General features: G+C 39.5%; 1 protein-coding gene across 1 annotated transcript; it reads right to left on the bottom strand.

The window, feature by feature from the left end:
• Positions 1-2079: 2079 nt before the first annotated feature.
• Positions 2080-9172, bottom strand: LOC114147533 (sperm-associated antigen 4 protein-like). The gene is made up of 10 exons (XM_028022004.1): positions 8889-9172; positions 7187-7263; positions 6188-6278; positions 4913-5076; positions 4723-4790; positions 4505-4640; positions 4306-4421; positions 3997-4170; positions 3816-3905; positions 2080-2788 (listed from the first exon to the last, which is right to left on the bottom strand). Exons 1-10 carry the CDS (start codon positions 9170-9172, stop codon positions 2678-2680), a joined length of 1311 nt encoding a protein of 436 aa, XP_027877805.1. The 3' UTR covers positions 2080-2677.
• Between the last annotated feature and the right edge of the window lie 10994 nt (positions 9173-20166).

Raw genomic sequence — 20166 nt, 5'->3', positions numbered from 1 at the left:
TCTCTAATGGCAAAAATTCAAATACAATAAAAATAATAATAGACAGCCATCAGGTTCACTGGAGTACTCAAACCCCTCCACCACGTTAAGGTGACGATTCCCCGGAGGGGTCCTCGGCGAACCCCATCAAATTGATCATGAAACCAATTTGATGACATCCCCCATCCTGAGCAAGCATATAGCGACAGTGGAGAGGAAATCTCAGTTTGAGCTGAGAGAAACCTCCAGCAGAACCAGACTCAGGACGGGCAGCCGTCTGCCTCGACTGGCCGAAGAAAAAGATGATAGGAAAGAGACACAAACACAAAGACAGGGACCTGCAGAAACACAAAACACAAAGTTAGCAAGAATATTGATACATGATGTGTGTGTAAATCACAAGATACAAAATTAAAGAGAAAACTCAACTGTGCATGACAAGCATGGGAAGAAATCCAGCAGCAGAGCAGCACACAGTGGAGGGGTGAAGAGAGGGATGGCACAGAAAAAACAGCTAGCTCCAGATCCAAAGCATCATAACCTGAAAATAGTTAATGCAACACACACAAACACAGGACAACAAACATAACCCAGGCAACATCCTCCAGGACCCAGAACTATTAACAACCAGAGTAGACAAACAACCATGAGAAAAAACCAGGCCAAATACCCCAACTAAGACGACCAGCCACGAGAGCCCACACAACCATAGACAGTGCCCAATGGTTGCCAAGAGCATAACCCCTCCCCCACCCCCCCGGTCGCCCCCACCCCCAACCCCCCGACCCAACCCAATTATATAAAAAATATTAACATTCTGTTACAAATGTTCAATTTAGTTGTATCCATCCATCCATCCATCAATCCATTTTCTTTTGCTTATCTGGGTTTGCTTGCAGATAATGTCCTCTTTACTGTAGACACTGCACCAATCTGCCTATTGATCGCCTGCTCCACTTTTCCCTCAGTTGTGAACAAAATCCCACAATATTTAAACTTCTCTGACACCGGTCATACAGTGACCTAACGAGACACTGATCCCGATCCTAGCTGCTTCACACTCGGCTGCGAACTGCTCCAGCGAAGGCTGTAGGTCACGCCCTGATGAAGACAATAGGACAACATCGTCTGCAAATAGCAGAGACACAATCCTAAGGCCACCAAAACGGATACTTCAACTCCACAGAAGGACCAAGAGATTCTGTCCATTAAAGTTAGAAACAGAATATGGTTAACCTTTGCGGAGGCCAACTTTCACCAGAAGCAAGCCCGACTTACTGCCGGCAATGAAGACCAAGCTCAGACACCGGTCATACAGTGATCTAACAGGTCACCGATCCTCATCCTGGCTGCTTCACACTCGGCTGCGAACTGCTCCAGCGAAGGCTGTAGGTCACGCCCTGATGAAGACAATAGGACCACATCGTCTGCAACTAGCAGAGACACAATCCTAAGGCCACCAAAACGGATACCTCAACTCCACAGAAGGACCTAGGGATTCTGTCCAGAATCCAGGATCTGGGCAACCTTTGCGGAGGCCAACTCTCACCAGAAACAAGCCCGATTTACTGCCGGCAATGCAGACCAATCTCTGACACCCACTGGGAGAGCCTAGCAAACCTCCCACAGGGTTCCCAGAGGAACACAGTCGAACGCCTTTTCCAAGTCCGCAAAGCAGATGTAGACTGGCTGAGCGAACTTCCATGCACCCTCTAAGAGCCTGCTGTGGGTGTAGAGCTGGTCCAGTTTTCCACAACCAGGATGAAGACCTGAATCCAAAGTTTAACTATCCAACGGACCCTCCTCTCCAGAACCACTGAATAGACCTTACCAGGGAGGCATAAGAGTGTGATCCGACTGTATTTGGAATACACTCTGCAGTCCCCCTTTTTGAAAAGGGGAACCACCACCCCGGACTGCCAATCCAGGGGAAATGCCCCTGATGTCCATGCAATGTTGCAGTCATGTCTACCAACACAACCCCACAATATCCAGAGCATTAAGGAAATTGAAGCGAATCTCATGCACCTCTGGTAGCTTTTTAGCCAACTCAGTGACCTAAGCACCAGAGATTGGAGAGCCAGACCAAAATCCCCAGACTTTGAAGACATGCACTAAGGGGATTGATAAGACCGTCAAAGTATTCTGCCCACCAACCCACACTGTCCCAAGCTGAGGTCAGCAGCACAGCATCCCCACTGTAAGCAGTACTGCTGCTGTACCACTTCCTCTTTCTGAGATGCCAGGTGGTGGCCCAGAATCACCTTGAAGCCATAGGGAAGTTGTTCTCCATGAAGTCTTCAAACTCCTCCATGCCCGCGTTTCTGCCCCGGCGACCACATGAGGTGCATGCCTACATATCTATAATTTAGTTGTAGTTATAATAAAATGCAGGCACATGTAGTCCAGATATGCAAAATATGTATGAATGAAATGGATGTCTACACTGTTGAAATTTTAAACCCCTGTTTTGTACCCTAATTCTTTCTTCTGCTTCTAATTTTTACCCATTAACAAATGATTGTTTTCTACTCACAAAGGTTTTTGTGGGTAGAAAAACTTGTCTGTCAATTAATTTAATTAATTGGCAGGCATTTTGAAAAATAACAATTTTCCAAAAGAAATGTAATAATTTGAGTCTCAAAACTTACCTCTGTCCATACTTACCCTCTATCCATCCTCTTTCTCCACCTCTTCATTAAGCGATCTCTCCGTGGACTCTGACGTTGTAGAGGCAGGTGTACTTTGTGTGGCCCCAGTTACTGTTTATCTGTAGCTTTATGGAGCTAAAGGCCATTTTTTCATGGCTCTGTAATGATAAAATGATGTATTAGTTTAATATAGTACAGTAGAGCTAAGAGGGAGTTTATTAGAGGCAAAATAGTTTGAGATTTCAAAGCATTGCAAGAGCACCACCAACATTGCTTCAATGTTTTCCCATTTTGTCATACGTCCACAAATGTTCATGTATTTAATTGGTATTTTATGTAATAGTCCAACACAAAGAAGCATATAATTGTGAAGTGGAAGGTGATGAGGGTGATCTTCATCAGCTGATGGAAATAGCTATAAATACAGATCAGTCCTGGAAGAAAACCTGCAGAAGACTTAAAGTGAAACTCATCCCCAAATCAACTTTTTATTTGCTGACAAACTGTCTAAATATGTTATTTGGCATTCTATCTAAATAGATAGCATGTTCTGTGCAAAAGGACATTTTTTGTGCAAATCTTTCAGCTGGGCATTAATTTGCCTAAAATCATCTCATTACTGGTCTCATCGTCATCGGTCAATCGGCTCTTAGGGAATGAAATTTTTCTGTTGGTTGCAGCAGTAGGGCTTGGTACAATTTTGTCATTAAGGTAACCAAAGCACAGCGCCCCTAAAACCGGTGGCACTCAGGAGTTGTTGCCAGCGTTACCATGGCGATTGGTAAGCATTGACCGATAGCATTATTCAGTTTTACAAATGTGTGATTTGTTTGCAATGTGGACACAGAATGGGATGGGTCTCCTCTGCTCTGAGTGTTGGTGAGGGTTTGGTGTTGAGGATGACTGTATGAGACCAGCTGAGGAAGCCGGAGAAGCTTCTGGCAGCTAATGGCCGCTCTTGTTGCTCGCTCAAGGCAGACAAGCTGTCTGCAGCCGAGCAACAGAGAGTTATTGCCATTAAAGTCTCCAACAACAGAGAAAAAGACTCTCTAGATTTACCAGCTTTAGAATACGATGACGTTTATATTTTTAACATGAAAACACTGAAAAGTTCAATGGATATAAATATGTTGCAAATGATTAAGTAAAGTAGCAATAAAAAAAAAGCAACTGGGATAAACATACCGGTAGCTCAAAGGTCTGAAGCGAATCTCCATCCTGCTCATAGATAAAAGTTCCCAGGTGAGTCCACTCCTGTTCAGGTTCCCTCATTCCCTGCAAAACAAAATTAGACAAATATTCTTATAAATATGTCTGAAAGTTAGACTGAGTGTTGCTGTTTAATATTCAGATACTTGTGGCTTACATAGACAGAAAACTCCTTGGGAGCACTCCAGATGTTACCAGTCGGGGACAACATTTTAGGCAGGTGACCCAAGGTGACGTGACTGATAAGGACTCTGTGGGACAGGGCGATGGCTAAATGTCCCTGGGAACCTTCAAAAGCCCAGCACTCTCCTGGATTTAGGTGAGTCCTCCCCTGAAGAGAAAACCAGTTCAAAGTTTCAGTGGGATGTTAAAATGATAAACAAAAAACCTTCTAACTATTACATCACATACAAACACCATTCTGCTTCGTATTCATGTTGCATTATGATTGCAGTTCAGTTCATACCTGGATGACAATGTCTGGGTGGATAAATGGCTCTTCTAGTGCAAACCCAAACCAACCGCATCTTTGTAGTTGGCCAGGATGTGCGGCTAATGGCCTCCACTGTAAAACCTTTGCTCCTGTTTTCAAACACACACAGAAAGTGAATTAAAACCATCTAAGCTTAAAACATTCAGTCAGATTTATGATAGCAATGACTTACCTTGTGATTTCAGAGCAAAGTTGGGCAACAAATCTGCCGATGGAAGAAGGTAGTCCATCTTATTCTGCAGGACTATCAGTACATCCTTCACTTCCTGTATTTGTCTTCCTTTATCTTCACATCCTGGGACCGAAACCTAAACACAATTGAAGTTAGATGTTGGGTCATATCACTAAAGAGGACATTCATATATGGGTTTTGATTAACAGAAAGCTTACTGTGTTTATGGTGGGGGGTGAAGAAACCAGAGGGTCCATGGAAAGAGGAGCAATAATGCAGGCAAATCCTGACAAATGAGGAGAAATGAGAAGAAGGTGGCAGGATTAATGACACTGTTTTCAGACTAAAAACTCTCTACAAAACTTAGAAATATCGGTGCTTGGCTGTTTGTAGAAGAAAATCATTTACCATAAAACAAGACAAGAAATATGACGCTGACAAAACAACGTTTCAGCGTGAACTTCAATAGGTCCTCATTGCTGCAGCTGCTGCTGCTGCTGCTGCTGCAGCTGATGTTTCCTGAAGACGTCTCTTTTGTTGCTGCGTGGTTATACCGACGGTATGTCCACTTCCTGTTCAGCCAAGGTAGAACAAATACAAATATGTAAACAGATTCATAGATCCTAAGATTATTGAGTAAAATATGCAAAGTCATTTTTGCAAAAGTATTCACTTCCCTTGAACTTTTTCACATCTTGTTTTTAATGACCCTTTACTTAACCAGGAAGTCACCATTGAGAATAAGAATCTATTATTCAAGGGAGACTTGGGTTATAATTCAACGTTATCACATTACAAACACAAACTTTGTACATTTTTTATCAGTCATACTTAGTTCTACATCTCTTTTGATCTGAGTTTGCTATTTTAATTTATGTACAGTATTATTTTCCTATGCTGTAAATTAGCCCTTCCTGCACAGCCTCTTATTTTTATTTTTCCCATCATATATTTTTAAGTTAGTTTGAATTTGCATTCAAACTAAGGTACTTCAGGTCCTTTTACCTGTAATTTACTGCTGTAAAGTGCATATAAAAAATACTCACTCCCCCTGTATGTTTTATCTTTTTAAAGCTTTTTCACCTAAATTGGGCATTTTTGACCTAAAAAATATACTAAAGACTTTATAATATCAAAGTGAAAACTAATCTATATAAAAATAATAGCAACAAACAAAAATATTTTACCTAAAGAAAGTGGCTGCATAAATATTCATGCTTTTTAAAAGTGACTGACCTAATTCAACAAAGGTCCAGCCAACATTAAAGTTTTTTTTGTTTTGTTTTTTTGTCACAATCCAAATTTTGTTGTACATTATTTATTTCAAAAGTAATAAAACAGTAAAACATTCAAGGGGATAAATACTTTTTACAGTCACTGAACACTGAATTCCTCCACTGTGTCTATTCCTAACTGAATCCTAATTAGTGACATCAGAAGGCAGTTGTGATGTATGTATGGAACATACATCACAATCATAATTTAGATGCATCACAATTGGAAGGCTGAAAAATAAACTGCTACAGAAATTTGTCAAAAAAATAACATTTCTTTCTTATCTGCTAAATTGCTAAATAGTACACATGAGTTTGTGGTTTTTACATGAAAAGAAGTAAAAAGTTCAAAGGGGAAGAAATATTTTTGCCATGTCTTGAATTTAATACTTCTGTTGATTCTGTTTACCTGATGCTGGTCTCATGATAAGAGATCGTTGGTTTTCCATCAGCTCCATAGTAACCATTTAGCACCAGTCGAACACTTCTTCTCAAAATGTCTAAACCAAAACAGAGGCATGGAAAGTTGGTCAGTGACTTTAACACAAAGCAGATCAAACATATGACAAGATCACATAACTTTTGATCAGTTTCAGCGTCCTAAAACCATTCATGAAATTTAAAACTATCATTTATTTGAACTTTATTCCCCTGCAAATCAAAGGATTATTTCTGGAAATTATCACAGTCATTGATCTTCAAATGAAATAACTTTAAACAGCTTTTCAATTTTTCCAGATTTGATTCTTGTCACCATTATCAAACGTGGAAAAAAAAATACTTTTTTTTTTATTTATTTATTTTTCTTCTATCTTTGCATACGACTGAAAACAAACTGTTCCGTCTTAAATTAAAATTTAACTTTAAACAGCTTTTAAATCTACAGTTGGAGAAAATTTGTCAAGATTTGGACCTTCTGTTGTGGTCATTTCAAACAAATTGTCAAATATACAAGACTAAAAACAATCTTTTTTATATTTTTGCATAAAACAGAAAACAAACTATTCAATTTTAAATGATAAAAACTTATTTCTCATTTATTGAATGTTTAGAGCCAAACCAGTCACGGTGTTATTTCTGACAATTATCACAGTCAGTGATCTTCACATTTTCACATGAAATCACTTTGAACAAAAAAGCTTTAAGTCAACTGTTGGGGCCAATTTTTCCAGATTTCTTCCATCTCACCTTTATCAAACATGCAAAAAAACTAAAAAACAACAGTCCTGATATCTTGAATCTTTACATAAAACAAGAAGCAAAACTATTCCATCTTAAACTGAAAAAACTTTTTTCTAACCAACAATCTTCATTAACAAATCACTAATAATTCTGTCAAACCAAAAATAATATCTTTCCAAAATTGTGATCAAGTTATCCTTGATAAATATTCAAAGAAAATACTTACGTTTCATTCTTGTATTTTTACAGTATTTCAGTTGAAATGTAGTAAAAGTCTCTTGAACTCTTGGACGTGTCTCTTCTCTAAAATCCACAAGCACAAATGAGAAAATTCAGTTAAAAATTTCTCCTTTGATGAAAAAACTCCAAGACGCTTGTGATGTATGTTTCATACATTCATACAAGTTCCATAGATGTGATGTCAGCATCAGCAAACACAATGGAATTTCTGTGTTGATTTAACATAATGCAGCTTTAAATACATAAAATGACTAAAATCCTGCTTAGTTAATAAGTTCATTAATTTGTATGTACAAACATATGAGACAACTAGTCAATATTGAAATTACAGTAGTGCTTTATATTTAGTGCAGTTCAAGCAGAACCCTGAACTTCTAATTAAAGAGCCCCCTGGTGGTTGAAGAAAAATCCAGAGAAAAGCCTCACCAGGCTATGTGCAGCATGGTTCAAAGCGTGGGAGAAAAGTAGCGGCTTATAGTCCGAAAATTATGGTAATAGTAATCAATAGTTAATTTTGTCGTCAGTTAATTGAACGGATGGATGTAACGTCCCACATTGCAAATCTTGTGCCACAATACAAAAAATGTTTCCTAAAGAGAAAAGGATTCAGGATTTCAAGAGTAAATAAAAACTTTCTGCTCAGTCCAGTGAAGGAGAAAAAACAAAGTGGAGGAAAAACATTGTCATCATTTATGTGGCTGGAGAATATTTTCCTTGTGCAATATTTCAGTCCTTTTAAACCCAACACTCAAACTAAAACTGGTTCATACAAATAATAAAACACCCAATCAAAGCCTCAGTGGTATATGTAGTAAAGTTCAGCCAGGAACGTTTAAACCTGGACACTGTAGAACATAAACAGTAGCTACACTAATGGATGGTGCAACACAAAAGAGCAAACTCATTGAGTTTGATCCAATCAATATTAAATAAAAATGTTTAAATTGTTTAATTATCTATGGTAATTTTAAAAACATATTGTTACAGCAGATGGGTGGCGCAGGTTGCTACAATCGATAGTAGCCACACAGGCAAACCTGCTAGAAGGAAACAAACACATCATGTACAACACTTCCATTCTATTGGCTGAGAGGTTGCCAGGCGACTGTGCCACAAGACAGTTCCATGTGTAAGCGAGCAGAGAGTCCGAACCAGGGGTGCCGCCAGGAATCATGGGCCCCATGACAAAAAATTAAATTGGGCCCCCTGCTCACCTGCTGTTACAGTTTTTTCAGTCTATATGACCCATCAAAAGCCACAATTTTAAAGGCTTGTGACTTTTTAAAATTAAAAAAACTGTCCTGCTTTCTTTGGTCCAATACTGATACTAGCACAATATTTATTGATAGTGAATTTTAAATGCAACAGTCCACATACTGTATGCAAATAGGTTGTTTCTTTTTTATTATTACTAGCTTTAGCTTACTGAAATGTTTCTCCCCACCAACAACAGTCAAAGATAACGTGCAAAATATACATAAAGCAATCCAGACTTCTCAAAAATTCAATGTAGTTGCATTTTGTTCAAGCTGCAGTATATAACTTTCATTTAAAAAAATATGTTCTTTCCTTATTTGTTAAAGCTGTCACCATGTCGTGACGGTTGCTATGAGACAGATCATCTGTGAAAAAATCAATCTCCTCAACCTCTTCCCTGAACTACTATTGCTGGAGATAGGCACCAGCACCTCCCGACCCCACCAGGGACATGGTTGTTAGAAAATGGATGGATGGATGGCAGACTGTCAGTCGGAGGATCAGTGAGGTCCTGTCCCGCTGGTCGTGTCTGTTGTTCCAGAGGATCTCCTCGCTTCAGCTCTGGGGGTTCCAGCCCTCGCTCCGGCATCAGAAACCATAGGGGTCCCAGGATCTCGCAGGTGGCCTGCATCAAGGGGTCTCTATGGCCGTTGGCTTCGTCGCCTTTGGGGTCATAGAAGGTTCCTGCGTAGGTGTGGAGGAATGCTGCAGCCATCCGCTCGCCCCTCAGAGGTGCTTCGGACTCTCTTGCGGCTTTCCGGTCACCCTCCAGTTATGCCTCGGGCTGCCGGTCATGTGTGCATGGTGGTCTGCTGGACCCGCCTGGTCGGCCGTCCGGCCTTTGGACTGGTGGGTGAATATTTATTGGCTGCCCAGTTGACTTTGGTTTTGATTTTCAGGTCGCCCCCTCCGCCCAAGATCCCCCCGTGGTCGGTTGTTTTTGAGTTTATTCTCTCGCTCCCTCTGGGGTCCCAGGTTTATAGGCCTTTGGCGCTGGGTTTTTCTTTTCTTGAGTAATGGGGTTGTGTTTTGGGGTGTCTGGTATCCGCCCTTGCAGGGAGAGTTCTGTCATGATCTCAGTATGTTGTGGTTTGTTTGTTTTTTTGTTTCATATGTGCTTCCTGTCAGATGTCAGGGTTTATTTTGACCCAAGTTATTCTCCAATGCTCCCCGTTAATTTAGCCCTGGTGTGTCACCTGTGTCCGTTGATTAGTTATTCCCCTCACCTGTTCCCCATAGGATTTAAGTTTGAGTTGTGTCCATGTGTGGCGCGGGATTCTTCTCTGGGTTTAATGTATGTATTCCAGTGTCGCTCCGAGTGTTGACCTGTTCGTGTTCCGACTAAAGAAAATAAAAGCAAGATGCCACGTCACAGTGTACCTTCTGGTTCATCCTCAACCTTAAAGACTTCATTCCTGACACCGTTTTACATGTGTACTTTGTTCACATGCAAAAAATACTGTTCAGGAAGCCGTACAGGTCAGCAGACGTTGTGTTCGCAGGTAGTTTTGTGATTTTATTAGAGTGTGCGTCCATAAGAGTGTTAAGCTACAGTCTATTTATGTTTTAGTAGCATTATATGTGTATTTTAGTACCTTGGACATTTTCTGTTGCTGAATTTCCAGAATAAGTGATGGCTAGGCCAAACTAATTTCTACTCTAAAATGGTGAAACATATTATGTTTAGTTGCTCTCTTTTACTTTATTTAACTTTAATAGTAACAAAAGACAAGTAATGTGATTATAATATGTTTGTAACCTAGAAAATGAGTATTGTGTTCATGGTGGATTGTAATTTGTATTTATTCATCTTTCTTTGTAAAACCACACACAATATAAAAACTACTGATTAGACTAATTTTAATCAAATCGTGATCATTATATCTAAGAAAAATGTTCTACTGATTAAGTTATATATTGACTAAACCATGAATCTAAATCTAACCTAAATTGAATATAATTTGGAAACACAACAGAGTTAATCAAATAAATGTGTTCTTTTTCAGGTTAGACCCTGTTGTCCAACTTCAGTCTCAGTTAAAAATGTGTTTAAATTAATTGACTTCAATCCTGTAGAAGTGAGCACAGACACAGAAGCAGATGGTACTGTAGCACCCTCCTCTGGACAGACTCAGAAAGCGTCCCAATAATTTTACTGATAATTTACTGGAGAAAGGAGATTTTTCAAACAATCTGAAGCCAAGTGTGAAACTTGGGAAACAGCAAGAACAGTCACATCAGGATGTGACCGGAGACAGCTCTACATGGCTTAGCAGAGCCAACAGACAGAGCAGCAGTTTTCTGTCAAGAGGGGCTTTGCATGGGTTTGGGAGCTTTAGTGTTAGCTGTTGATAAAAGTGCGCACACACACATACACATACACCCATCCTTGTACTAACTCCAAACTGAGAACTTTGTTCTGACTTCCATTCATTTTAGTGACTGGATTTATGCCTAACCCTGACATTTTCACAACTTAATTCGCGCCTCTAAACCAAACTAGTAGAGCTCAGTAGAACTGAAAAAAGTGAGGACCAGGAAAGTCCTCGCTTTCTGCAGATGGCCTCCCTTCGTGGGTAAAAGCGGTGAGTGGTCTTCATATGTAGTGTATACAAGTGCACCCCAACACACACATATACACACACACACACACACACACACAGGACAAAGCACACAGAACAGTAATATTTTACAAGCAATCCAAGGAAAACAAATTTTCTTGTTTATGTTTTATGGGTAAGTACACTGAGAATTTTGACTTTGAATCTGTTTTGAATTCCATGCAGAGCCAATGGATCCTCATATGAAGATTAAGTACAGGAACCAGGCCTGTGCTGTTCTTTAATTTTGTAGTTTTTTAACTTTGTGTCATGTTACAGCCTCAAACCTCTGTGGTCTATTGGAATTCATAGCAGCAAACCAACACAAAGTAATGCAAAATTATAGAGTGAAAGGAATATGATGTATTCTTTTTAAGTTAAAAATGACTGAAAGAAGGCTGCTGCGAACTGTAAAGGGTCAGTATCCTTCTTTGTGTTGGTCTGTGATAAAATCCATTGAAGACTGCAGTTGGAATGTTACAAAATGTTACATTAATAAGTTCAATACTTTAGGGAGGCACTGTCTGCTCTAAAGGTGTGCGATACTGTATATTTAGGCCCGAGCAGCAGAAGGTGTCAGGTGAGTGATTTTCAAGTTTCCTTGAAGGGCTGCATGGCAGATAAGGACAAATTCCAAATGTCATGACGGCTTCGAAAATAAATTAAATTAGACTCAGAAAAGGACATTTCTGACTCAGAATGAATGACTCATATGCTGTTATAATGAGCCTTTGTGTTAAATACAGTTTTGGTGTTATCACTTAGTCCCGTTCCCTCTGCGCCTGCCCTTTGTCCGTCACCACCAGCAGGACTTGTCCTCAACTGAGTTGGAGGACATAATTAACTTTATACTCAAAAACATTGTTAGAAAAGATATTTTTTTCCCTGCGGTGTTAATAGTGTAATGTAAGGCTCAGGATTTTAGAAGGAACTAGAAAATTTCTGAAGAAATTTAAACAGGGCCGGCCAAAGTCTGCCCATCGATTGGAGCCCAGTGTTCTGATGCTAAAAATTAGCTTCAATGCTAAAGTAAGCTACCATTCACTGATGAACATATCATCAACAACTATGCTGTATTTTAAAGGTAGAACTATTGATTTTTGTCACATTATTATCATCATTTCCATAAGTCATCCCATCTTTTAAATTAATATGCCACTTTCAGTGACAATAAAGATCTATCTATCTATCTATCTATCTATCTATCTATCTATCTATCTATCTATCTATCTTAAGCAGCCAATGCCAGAGAAATTTTCGAAATCACACCAAGATTTTGTGTTTTTGCAGCTAAATAATTTACTGTTTTGCCATATTCTTTTCTTACCATCTGTGTATACTTCACCTTTACTCAAGTAAGATGTGTTATCTAACTGTTGCTGTACTAGTAATTAGCAATACACATGCATTCAAGATAACAACATGCCTGGAGGTATGTTGTTATATACCTCCAGGCATATAAATGTACTTGCATTAACACAAGTACAGCGCTTGTGTTAATGCCTTGTCATGGTGTTCAGATGGATACTTCCAGGAGTGAACCACGCTGAAGAGTAGCATTCCATCGTGGATGACTGTGGTTTCTGAATGTGACAAGACCATTCTCATCTAAGGACAGATACTCCTAAGCAGGAGAAACTGATAGATAGGTGGGGTTACCTGGTTACCTGCATAATATGTCAAAAATGCAGAGCAGCAGAAGGGCAGGGCATCGTTTTAAGTTGAACATGAGTGTTGTCTCTTAGGAATGTCTGCTTAGATGTGTGTGTGTCAGAAAGAGAAAGAGAGAGAGAGAGAGCGAGAGAATGAGTCCATGTGCAAATGCCAAATGCATATCTCATAGTAGAAATGTGTTTGTTAAAACCTGAATGGTGGGCCACTCCTACTGTTTAAAGGCGGTGCCTGCATACGCCCTCCGTTCTGCTCTAACTGTAGAGAAACAAGTGGTTTGCATCTGATGGTCAAAGAGTTATTTTGATCAGACACTGCCTTGTAGGTATACAGTATGTATACTAGGGCTGTTAATTGATTGATAAAAAATGAACTAATTGATTGCAAATCTGTTAACAAATGTATTGTGATTAGTCACAATGAATCACTTTTCAAATGAACTTGAAAGTTATTCCCAAAATAATCTTGCTCTGATCTACTACTGTCTTACACCAATGATGTCATTACAAACGTAGAAATGAGCTTGGCCAAGAAAACAGCGTGAACCCCAAACCATCTGTTGTCATTATATAAATAGTCTGATTCTGCAACAAAATAATAGTGAAATGAAATGCCAGATTCAGTTAAAGAATGCCCTTTGGACGGTTGTGGGTCAGAAAGTCGGCCATTTGTCTTGCATTGTAAAATCCAAACACTTGTTTGGTGTCAGCTGTTTCCCACTAACCTAACGATTGGGAGAAATGGAGATTCCGTCTGGAAAATGTTAATAATGCCATGACAACATACTAGAAAACATGAGCTACCTGAACAAGTCATGAAACTGAAAAATGCAAAACTCCACGCCAGTCACTGATTTTTCTTTCATGGCACCACCCTGTGAAACAATGTCTTTTTAAGCTCCATGGGTGTCAAACTTGTCATTCCAGCACTGGATGAGTCTGCTGAGTCTGCTGCAGGTAGAAAACTCGGGCGGCAGCCAGACACACCTGTCAGTGTCACACCTTACAAAAGAATGCGGAATATGGGCATAACCAAACCCTGGATGTTTTTCTTTGTCAGACCAGCAAACATCATTTTTAAATACCAATCTATTCAGTATAAACATATGTTCATTAAACTGTTTAATTAATGCTACAGTGTTGCTTTGGAAATATGTTGCGTCCTTAAAGCAATATGCCACTCATTTCCCTGTCCATATGTTTTCACAGTCAGGTACAGTGTTGTGGAAAGGTGTTACAGATGTTTCTGCTTTTTGTTAAATGTTTGAATTGATAAAAACAAGGATTATTTCTTTTCTTAGCAAGGATGTATCATGCAACATTTACTTTTTACCCTTAAATAAATTTTGTTGTGCACTTTGAGTCTCTGAGAGAGCAGAAAATGAATTTATTCTCTCCCGTTGCTACATAGTTATGTTTATTTCCTATTTTAGTCATATTTCTCAATCCATTCAGTTTTCTTTTTTCTATTTTTTATGTATTTCGTTTTATGATGACGTCACAGTATTCGCTGCAGAACCGATAAACAAGATCATGGACCAGTTTTGCAAATCTGCCATTTTGTTTTGCTTCAAGGATGCCGGAGCTGCAAGTGGATCAGTCAAAGTATTTGGTTTTTTCTGTATTAACCCACGCAATTTATTACACCATTGCCCAGCAGCATGACCTCTTCAAAGTGCCTGAAAGTTGAGTGCTAATAATGGAGAAACATCCCACCCTTACAGAAAAACCATTCACCCACTGCCATCAGTGGCCATCCTAACTAGCGTTAGCCTTTATGATAAGCTATACTAACTGCAATGTAGTAGAGAGCAAATAGGGTAAAGGTAAAAGGGGGCAGCAGCGTGCACACAGCCATGACTGACAACGCTGAGACCCTCCTCCTGGCTTTGATTGGTTGTTTCCAGTTAGCACTGGGAGAAGGCAGTTTCTTTCATCTGCCTCATGCCGTACAACATAGGTACAGTTTCAACAAATACATAAAATCTATATTTTTTAAAATAAAAATTACATACTGCATCTTTAAAGCATAGATGACAAGTATTGGAAGTAAATAACTTCTGCATGAACCAAACCAAAAGTGCTTTTATTTTTATACTTTTAGCTTGAACGGTTTTCATAATGGAGAAGCTAGCTTAGCATCAAAAGAATGTTGTGGGATGTTTAGTTTACCTTGTTTCCTAGATGATCTAAACCCATTTATTCAGTTAGAGAAACATTCATGTTGCAAATGCTATGAAGTGGGTTTAGAGAAGAAATCTCAACAGGGTCTGAGGTTTATCTCAATATCCTCACTGCCTTGTTATGAGACCATGTCCACATTTTGCCCTGTCTCACTGTATGTCTGTCTCCCAGACAGCACTGACAGCCTGGCCTGAATCATCTCTGTGCTTCCAGTCGGAATCCTGCTGGACCAGTTCAGCAGCTGGGACACATTCTAGCCATTGTGGAGCTCCCTGATCAGGCTACACCTTGTCCTAGAGCTTCCATTCATTTGCAACAACTCACATCCTATTTCAATGCCGACAGTTCCTGTTTTAACCCACAAATGAAATTTAGGTCTTTTTTTAAACACCCATGATGGAGTTGTGTCACCTTCTCAAGCATTGCCCTGAGCAACAACTTTCAGATTTCTTTATACTGAGTTCACTGTTAAACATATTTATTCTGCTTACTGGTTTCCATTCATCCATAAACAGAGTTTCTCTCATGTGGTTCTAAGCTGCAGGTATGTTTGCAGGAAGGGTTAGGCATGTTGTTAATGTTTAAGCACAGTGGACTGTTTTCTCCATTGATCTGACACATTCATTGACTTTCGCTGTACTATCAGTAGAGGGGTGGAAGAATGTACCGATGATGCTGGAAGTGGGTGGGGAGAGACATTATCACTATTACCTGTGTAGAACAGTGTCAGATAATGAAATCAGGGACAGATACAGACCTTTCACAAGACCAACACAACAATCAGCCCCCTCTGCGCTTGACTGCTTCTCTAAAACCTGACCTAACCCCTGAAATGTTTACTGTCTGCATGCAATGTTACATTCCTTTCAATCAATAATGCAATGCTTTTCTATCTACTTTTGGGTAATTTGCCCAGCAAATGTTATAAATGAAAATAAAAAAGTTTCAAATGATCTTGGTCTGGAACAAATTGTGAAGCAGATCAACAATGACACTGTTGAAACAATGGTTGCTGTCAATCAGTCTAGGAAAGGTAACAGGAATCTTTCTTGACAATGGAGAATACATTTTAAGAGCCCTGCGACAGACTGGCGACCTGTCCACAGTGTACCCCGCCTTTCGCCCGGAACGTTAGCTGGAGATAGGCACCAGCACCCCTACCGACCCCATTAGGGACAAAGGTGTACAGAAAATGGATGGATGGATGGATGGAATACATTTTAAGACAATTTTGCTCTCAGACTGCAGATATGTCTTTTCATGTACTGCTGGTTCCTTCAGGTTCTAAATGTAGAATGGGAGGCCGACATTTCAGTCATCAGGCTCCTCTCCTGCAAAACCAATTTCTAGTTTTTAGTTCCTCAGGCAGACCCTCTGTCTACTTTGAAAGTAGACAGAGGGTATACTTTAGAAGACCCTCTGTCTTCTAAATGACTAATGACGTGGTCTGTGCATCCATGGCACATACTTTCCTGGCACATACTGCTATTCTACAGCAAAATCTACCAAATATGTTACCTTCAGTTATTATAAAAATGCTGTATATATCAAATGTGACTTAAAAGAAATTTGACTTTGTAAATTAACAACTTGAAATTGCGCCTCTGTCTCTTTAAAAACTCCTCCCTTTCTGAAACTCTGCCTTCAGGAAGTCAATTAGCCCCGCCTTCAGGTGTTTTGCACAGCTGAATGGTTGCCATGGAGATTAAGGAACGCCAACATGCAAGGTAAGGCTCCAGGTATGTTTCTGATGGAATAACATTAAAACATAATGTAAAGTTAAAAAAGTCAATTTTACATAACATTGCCCCTTCAAATATTGCACAATATTACAACTTTAGTTTTGTATTATTATGACTTCATTGTCAGACAAGTGAACTACACTATTATGACTTTATTTTTGTAATTAAAACAAAAGCTTAGCCTGGCTATGTTATTCCACAATAGAGTTGACTTGAATTCAAAGTCCAAATAAATAGAATCTGTAAACCATGCTTGTCAAAAAAAGATGGCAGCCTTGGGCATGCTGACATCACTCTGAGCTTTTGAACACAAGGAGAGCATTGGTAAAGAAAAAAATCCAGATTTACCAAAAATGTAATCCTCAAAATCCAAAAATTAATTTAATGGATTTATTACCCAGGATCCACACTAACAATGTATGACAGGTTCCAACACACAGCTGTCAGATTCCCTGTTCCTGTCCCTGTTGACAAGTGTCAACGACAATAAAAGTTGATTCTACAATCAAACTGTAGATGTCCTAAACCAAACATGAGAATAAGGACACACACACATGTGCGCAAACACACACATGTGATTTTGCGAGGTTGTCCTGCCTCCAGCTGATAACGGTCATTGTTTCCATTGTTCAGGAGCCTGCAGCTAAATGACTCTGCAGGATCTGTGATGTGGGATGGAAACAGGAACTGTTGGATAAACACTGCCTTCTCTGGGGGAACTTTCCAATCATTCAGATCCAGGAAAGAGTGACTGCTGACGAGATTCAGGTCTTTCTAGAAGTTACTAAAAGAGTAAAATAACGCATTTCTCTGTTTTTGCACAGAATGTATTGAACTTTAGTGTGGAATAAAGTAAATACGTAGCAGCTAAGTGCTGCTAGTTAAACTGTGAAACAGACTGAACTCAGACAGCAATTAGATACTTTATTGTCTGACCCAAAGGTGACAAAAAATCTTCTTTAACAGTGCTCCATGTTAAAAATACATACATTCAAGAATAGAGAAAACAAAGACACAGGAAGTACTAATAAAACCCGGCTTCATACAAAACAACCAACGTAAAAGAGTACTGAAAAGTGGTAATGTAACAGACACACTATTGTTGCTGTTGATCAGTCTGGAAATTGTTTTGAAAAAACAAGGAGTGAACCCACCACTGCCATGCCTTTCAGCTGCAAAAAGAGGAAGTTATGCTAATCTAATGTAAGGGTTGGTTGACTTCAAGACTTGAGGGTATGATGTAACGCTAGCTGTGTTTCCATTACAATTGTGTGTAAAACTTTGCCTATATTCTGCTAATGTCGAGATAAGACAGTTTTGCATTTGCAGCGTTTCCATTAAATAAGAAATGAAATTAAAATCACACGTGAATTATCTTGTTCGCATGATAAGTCATTGAAAAACATGCCACACCACTATCCTCCTACCACTTCCTGTTGTCTTCTTCTTCTATGTTCTATGCCAGTGGCAACATCTGGTTGTTGGTCATGTGACCTGCGTGATGTGAAATATCACACAAGTATAATGTGTTTTCATTGCAGTTTTGCAAGATAAACCAATTTCGATACAACCAAAAGTGCCAAAACGAGAGTTTTTTTTTCGAAATTGGCAATTCTATGGCCAGTGGAAAGGCAGCTAATGACACGGTCTGTGCATCCATCTGGTTGGCAGATTTAAGACAAAACTTCCCTGGGACTAGAGTTCTGTGCATCGTTTTGTAGACTTTAGCCAGGATGTGTGCCAAGACAGAGCAGATTGTTGGACTTTATCCATGGGTAGTTTCACCAAACTACAAAGGATTAAGATTAAATGTTGGATACTATCAGCCTTTTTGTAAATACTCAGAGGCTGCTTATACTGAGCCTTGAGCCCCTCATCACTAGAGGCCCCAAATTTGGGGGTAATAGCATTGGTTCCAAGTGACTCTAGGGACCATTAAGAGACTACTCTGTTAGTGAGGCTGTTGAATAAATCAGGAACTCACTGCCTATAAAATTATTCTGGGGTCAAAGGTTGTGGCCATCTGCCTGACAGCTGAAACATGGCCCCTATTGGATCTAATATGGATTGTACCGGTGAAGGAGGACCCAAAAGCAGAAACGGTCTCTGGTGGAGACTTTAGCCATTTTAAACAAGAAGACCCTTCAGGTTTAACATGAGGAGAGCAGGTAATTTAACCCACAGGAGTGTAACGGAAGAATCTAGCAAGTTACAATGAAAACCAGGGAGCTGAAATACTCAGGCAAGGGTGGAGAACGACACTGAAACCAGGTGAGCGGCGGTGGGAGTGTGTGAAGGAGAGAGAGAAAATGAGACTAAATTACACAGAAGGATGTGCAAACCAAAGGGGAAAAGCTTCAGATGAGCAGAGTCAAAACCAAAATGCACAGAGAACAGAAACAGAAGAGGAGAAGTAGGAAAATCCTCTTTTGAGTCATGTGGTTTAGAATCCAGTTTGGATGGAGACACAAATTTAATGACTTCAGACTCGACTTGCTGCATAAAACACTCTCAATTTGACTTTGACTTTACTACCTGGTGGTGGGTTCACTTCGACTTGTTCCCTTTGACTTGAACAGACTTGGTGTTTTACACCAAAAGGAAAGGAACAGAGTGCCAGGCCCACCATCCAGCCTGTGGCCATTTGCCAATATTTCCTCCTCCTATTGCTGCAACATGATCGCTGCATCTACGGTGTTGTTTGCCTGCTTTTCTTCTGCATTTTACGATGGCAGCAAAGTAATGGTGGTGGAAATGTGCTGCCAAGTAGCTCTACCAAGGACAAAATGTACACTGCCTATATAAAGGAACTTTCAAGCGAATTTTTATATTCAAACAGAATTGAATTTCTCAAATTGATTCTTAATTTCAACTCTTGGAACAGTGTCTCAGGTGTGGCATCCTGTACATTATTGGCATAATGTCGGGAGGCCATAGCTGCCATAAACCAGCCAACCCAGGATGTTGCAACGTTGTTGTTTTTTTGTTTTTTGGCAATGGTTGTGGCTTAAAATGCCAAATTTTGTGGCACTATTTTCTAAAAGTTGCAGTCAAAGTTGCAAAGTTTTACTTTTGCCATAATATGATCTTACAAAATAATTAAATTGCTGAAAATTACCTTTCAAAGAAAAGACAGGATTTTAACATAGTTGATATTTAAATCGCAAATAGCATTTTCAAGTACCCTCTTGAAGTCGCAACTTAATACAAATTAAACCGTGAACTGAGGAATTTTTAAAGTGCAAAAGCAGAACTCCATATTGGTCATTGAAGTTAAAATGAAGTGTTTACACAGTTAGAAGCAAATTCTATAGAACATCTCTAAATGGGTTTTGCAAAAATAAAATGTTACAGCTTAGCCTCACACTTTCTTTCTTCTTGCAGGTTCAGTTTTCAAAAGACGTCATTAAGTTCAATTAGACGGGGGTCACGGGATTGGTCCAAATTCAGCTGAGTTGGAGTGATTGGTCAAAAAAAGAGGAAATATGGAAAACATTATGGAAATTGGTCAGA

This window comes from Xiphophorus couchianus, chromosome 7 (assembly GCF_001444195.1).
Source record: "Xiphophorus couchianus chromosome 7, X_couchianus-1.0, whole genome shotgun sequence".
NCBI classification, from domain to species: domain Eukaryota; kingdom Metazoa; phylum Chordata; class Actinopteri; order Cyprinodontiformes; family Poeciliidae; genus Xiphophorus; species Xiphophorus couchianus.
The sequence above is the reverse complement of the archived record's forward strand: the minus strand, read 5'-3'. Positions and strand labels throughout refer to the sequence as shown.

What these genes read in the sequence shown, in the direction of transcription:
- LOC114147533 (XM_028022004.1), bottom strand. Translation starts at nt 9,172, where the DNA reads ATGGCTGCAGCATTCCTCCACACCTACGCAGGAACCTTCTATGACCCC. An exon ending in CTTTGCTCTGAAATCACAAG is followed by an intron (nt 4,422 to 4,504) that starts GTAAGTCATTGC and finishes GTTTGAAAACAG; the next exon opens with GAGCAAAGGTTTTACAGTGG. An exon ending in TTCAGACCTTTGAGCTACCG is followed by an intron (nt 2,789 to 3,815) that starts GTATGTTTATCC and finishes TTATCATTACAG; the next exon opens with AGCCATGAAAAAATGGCCTT.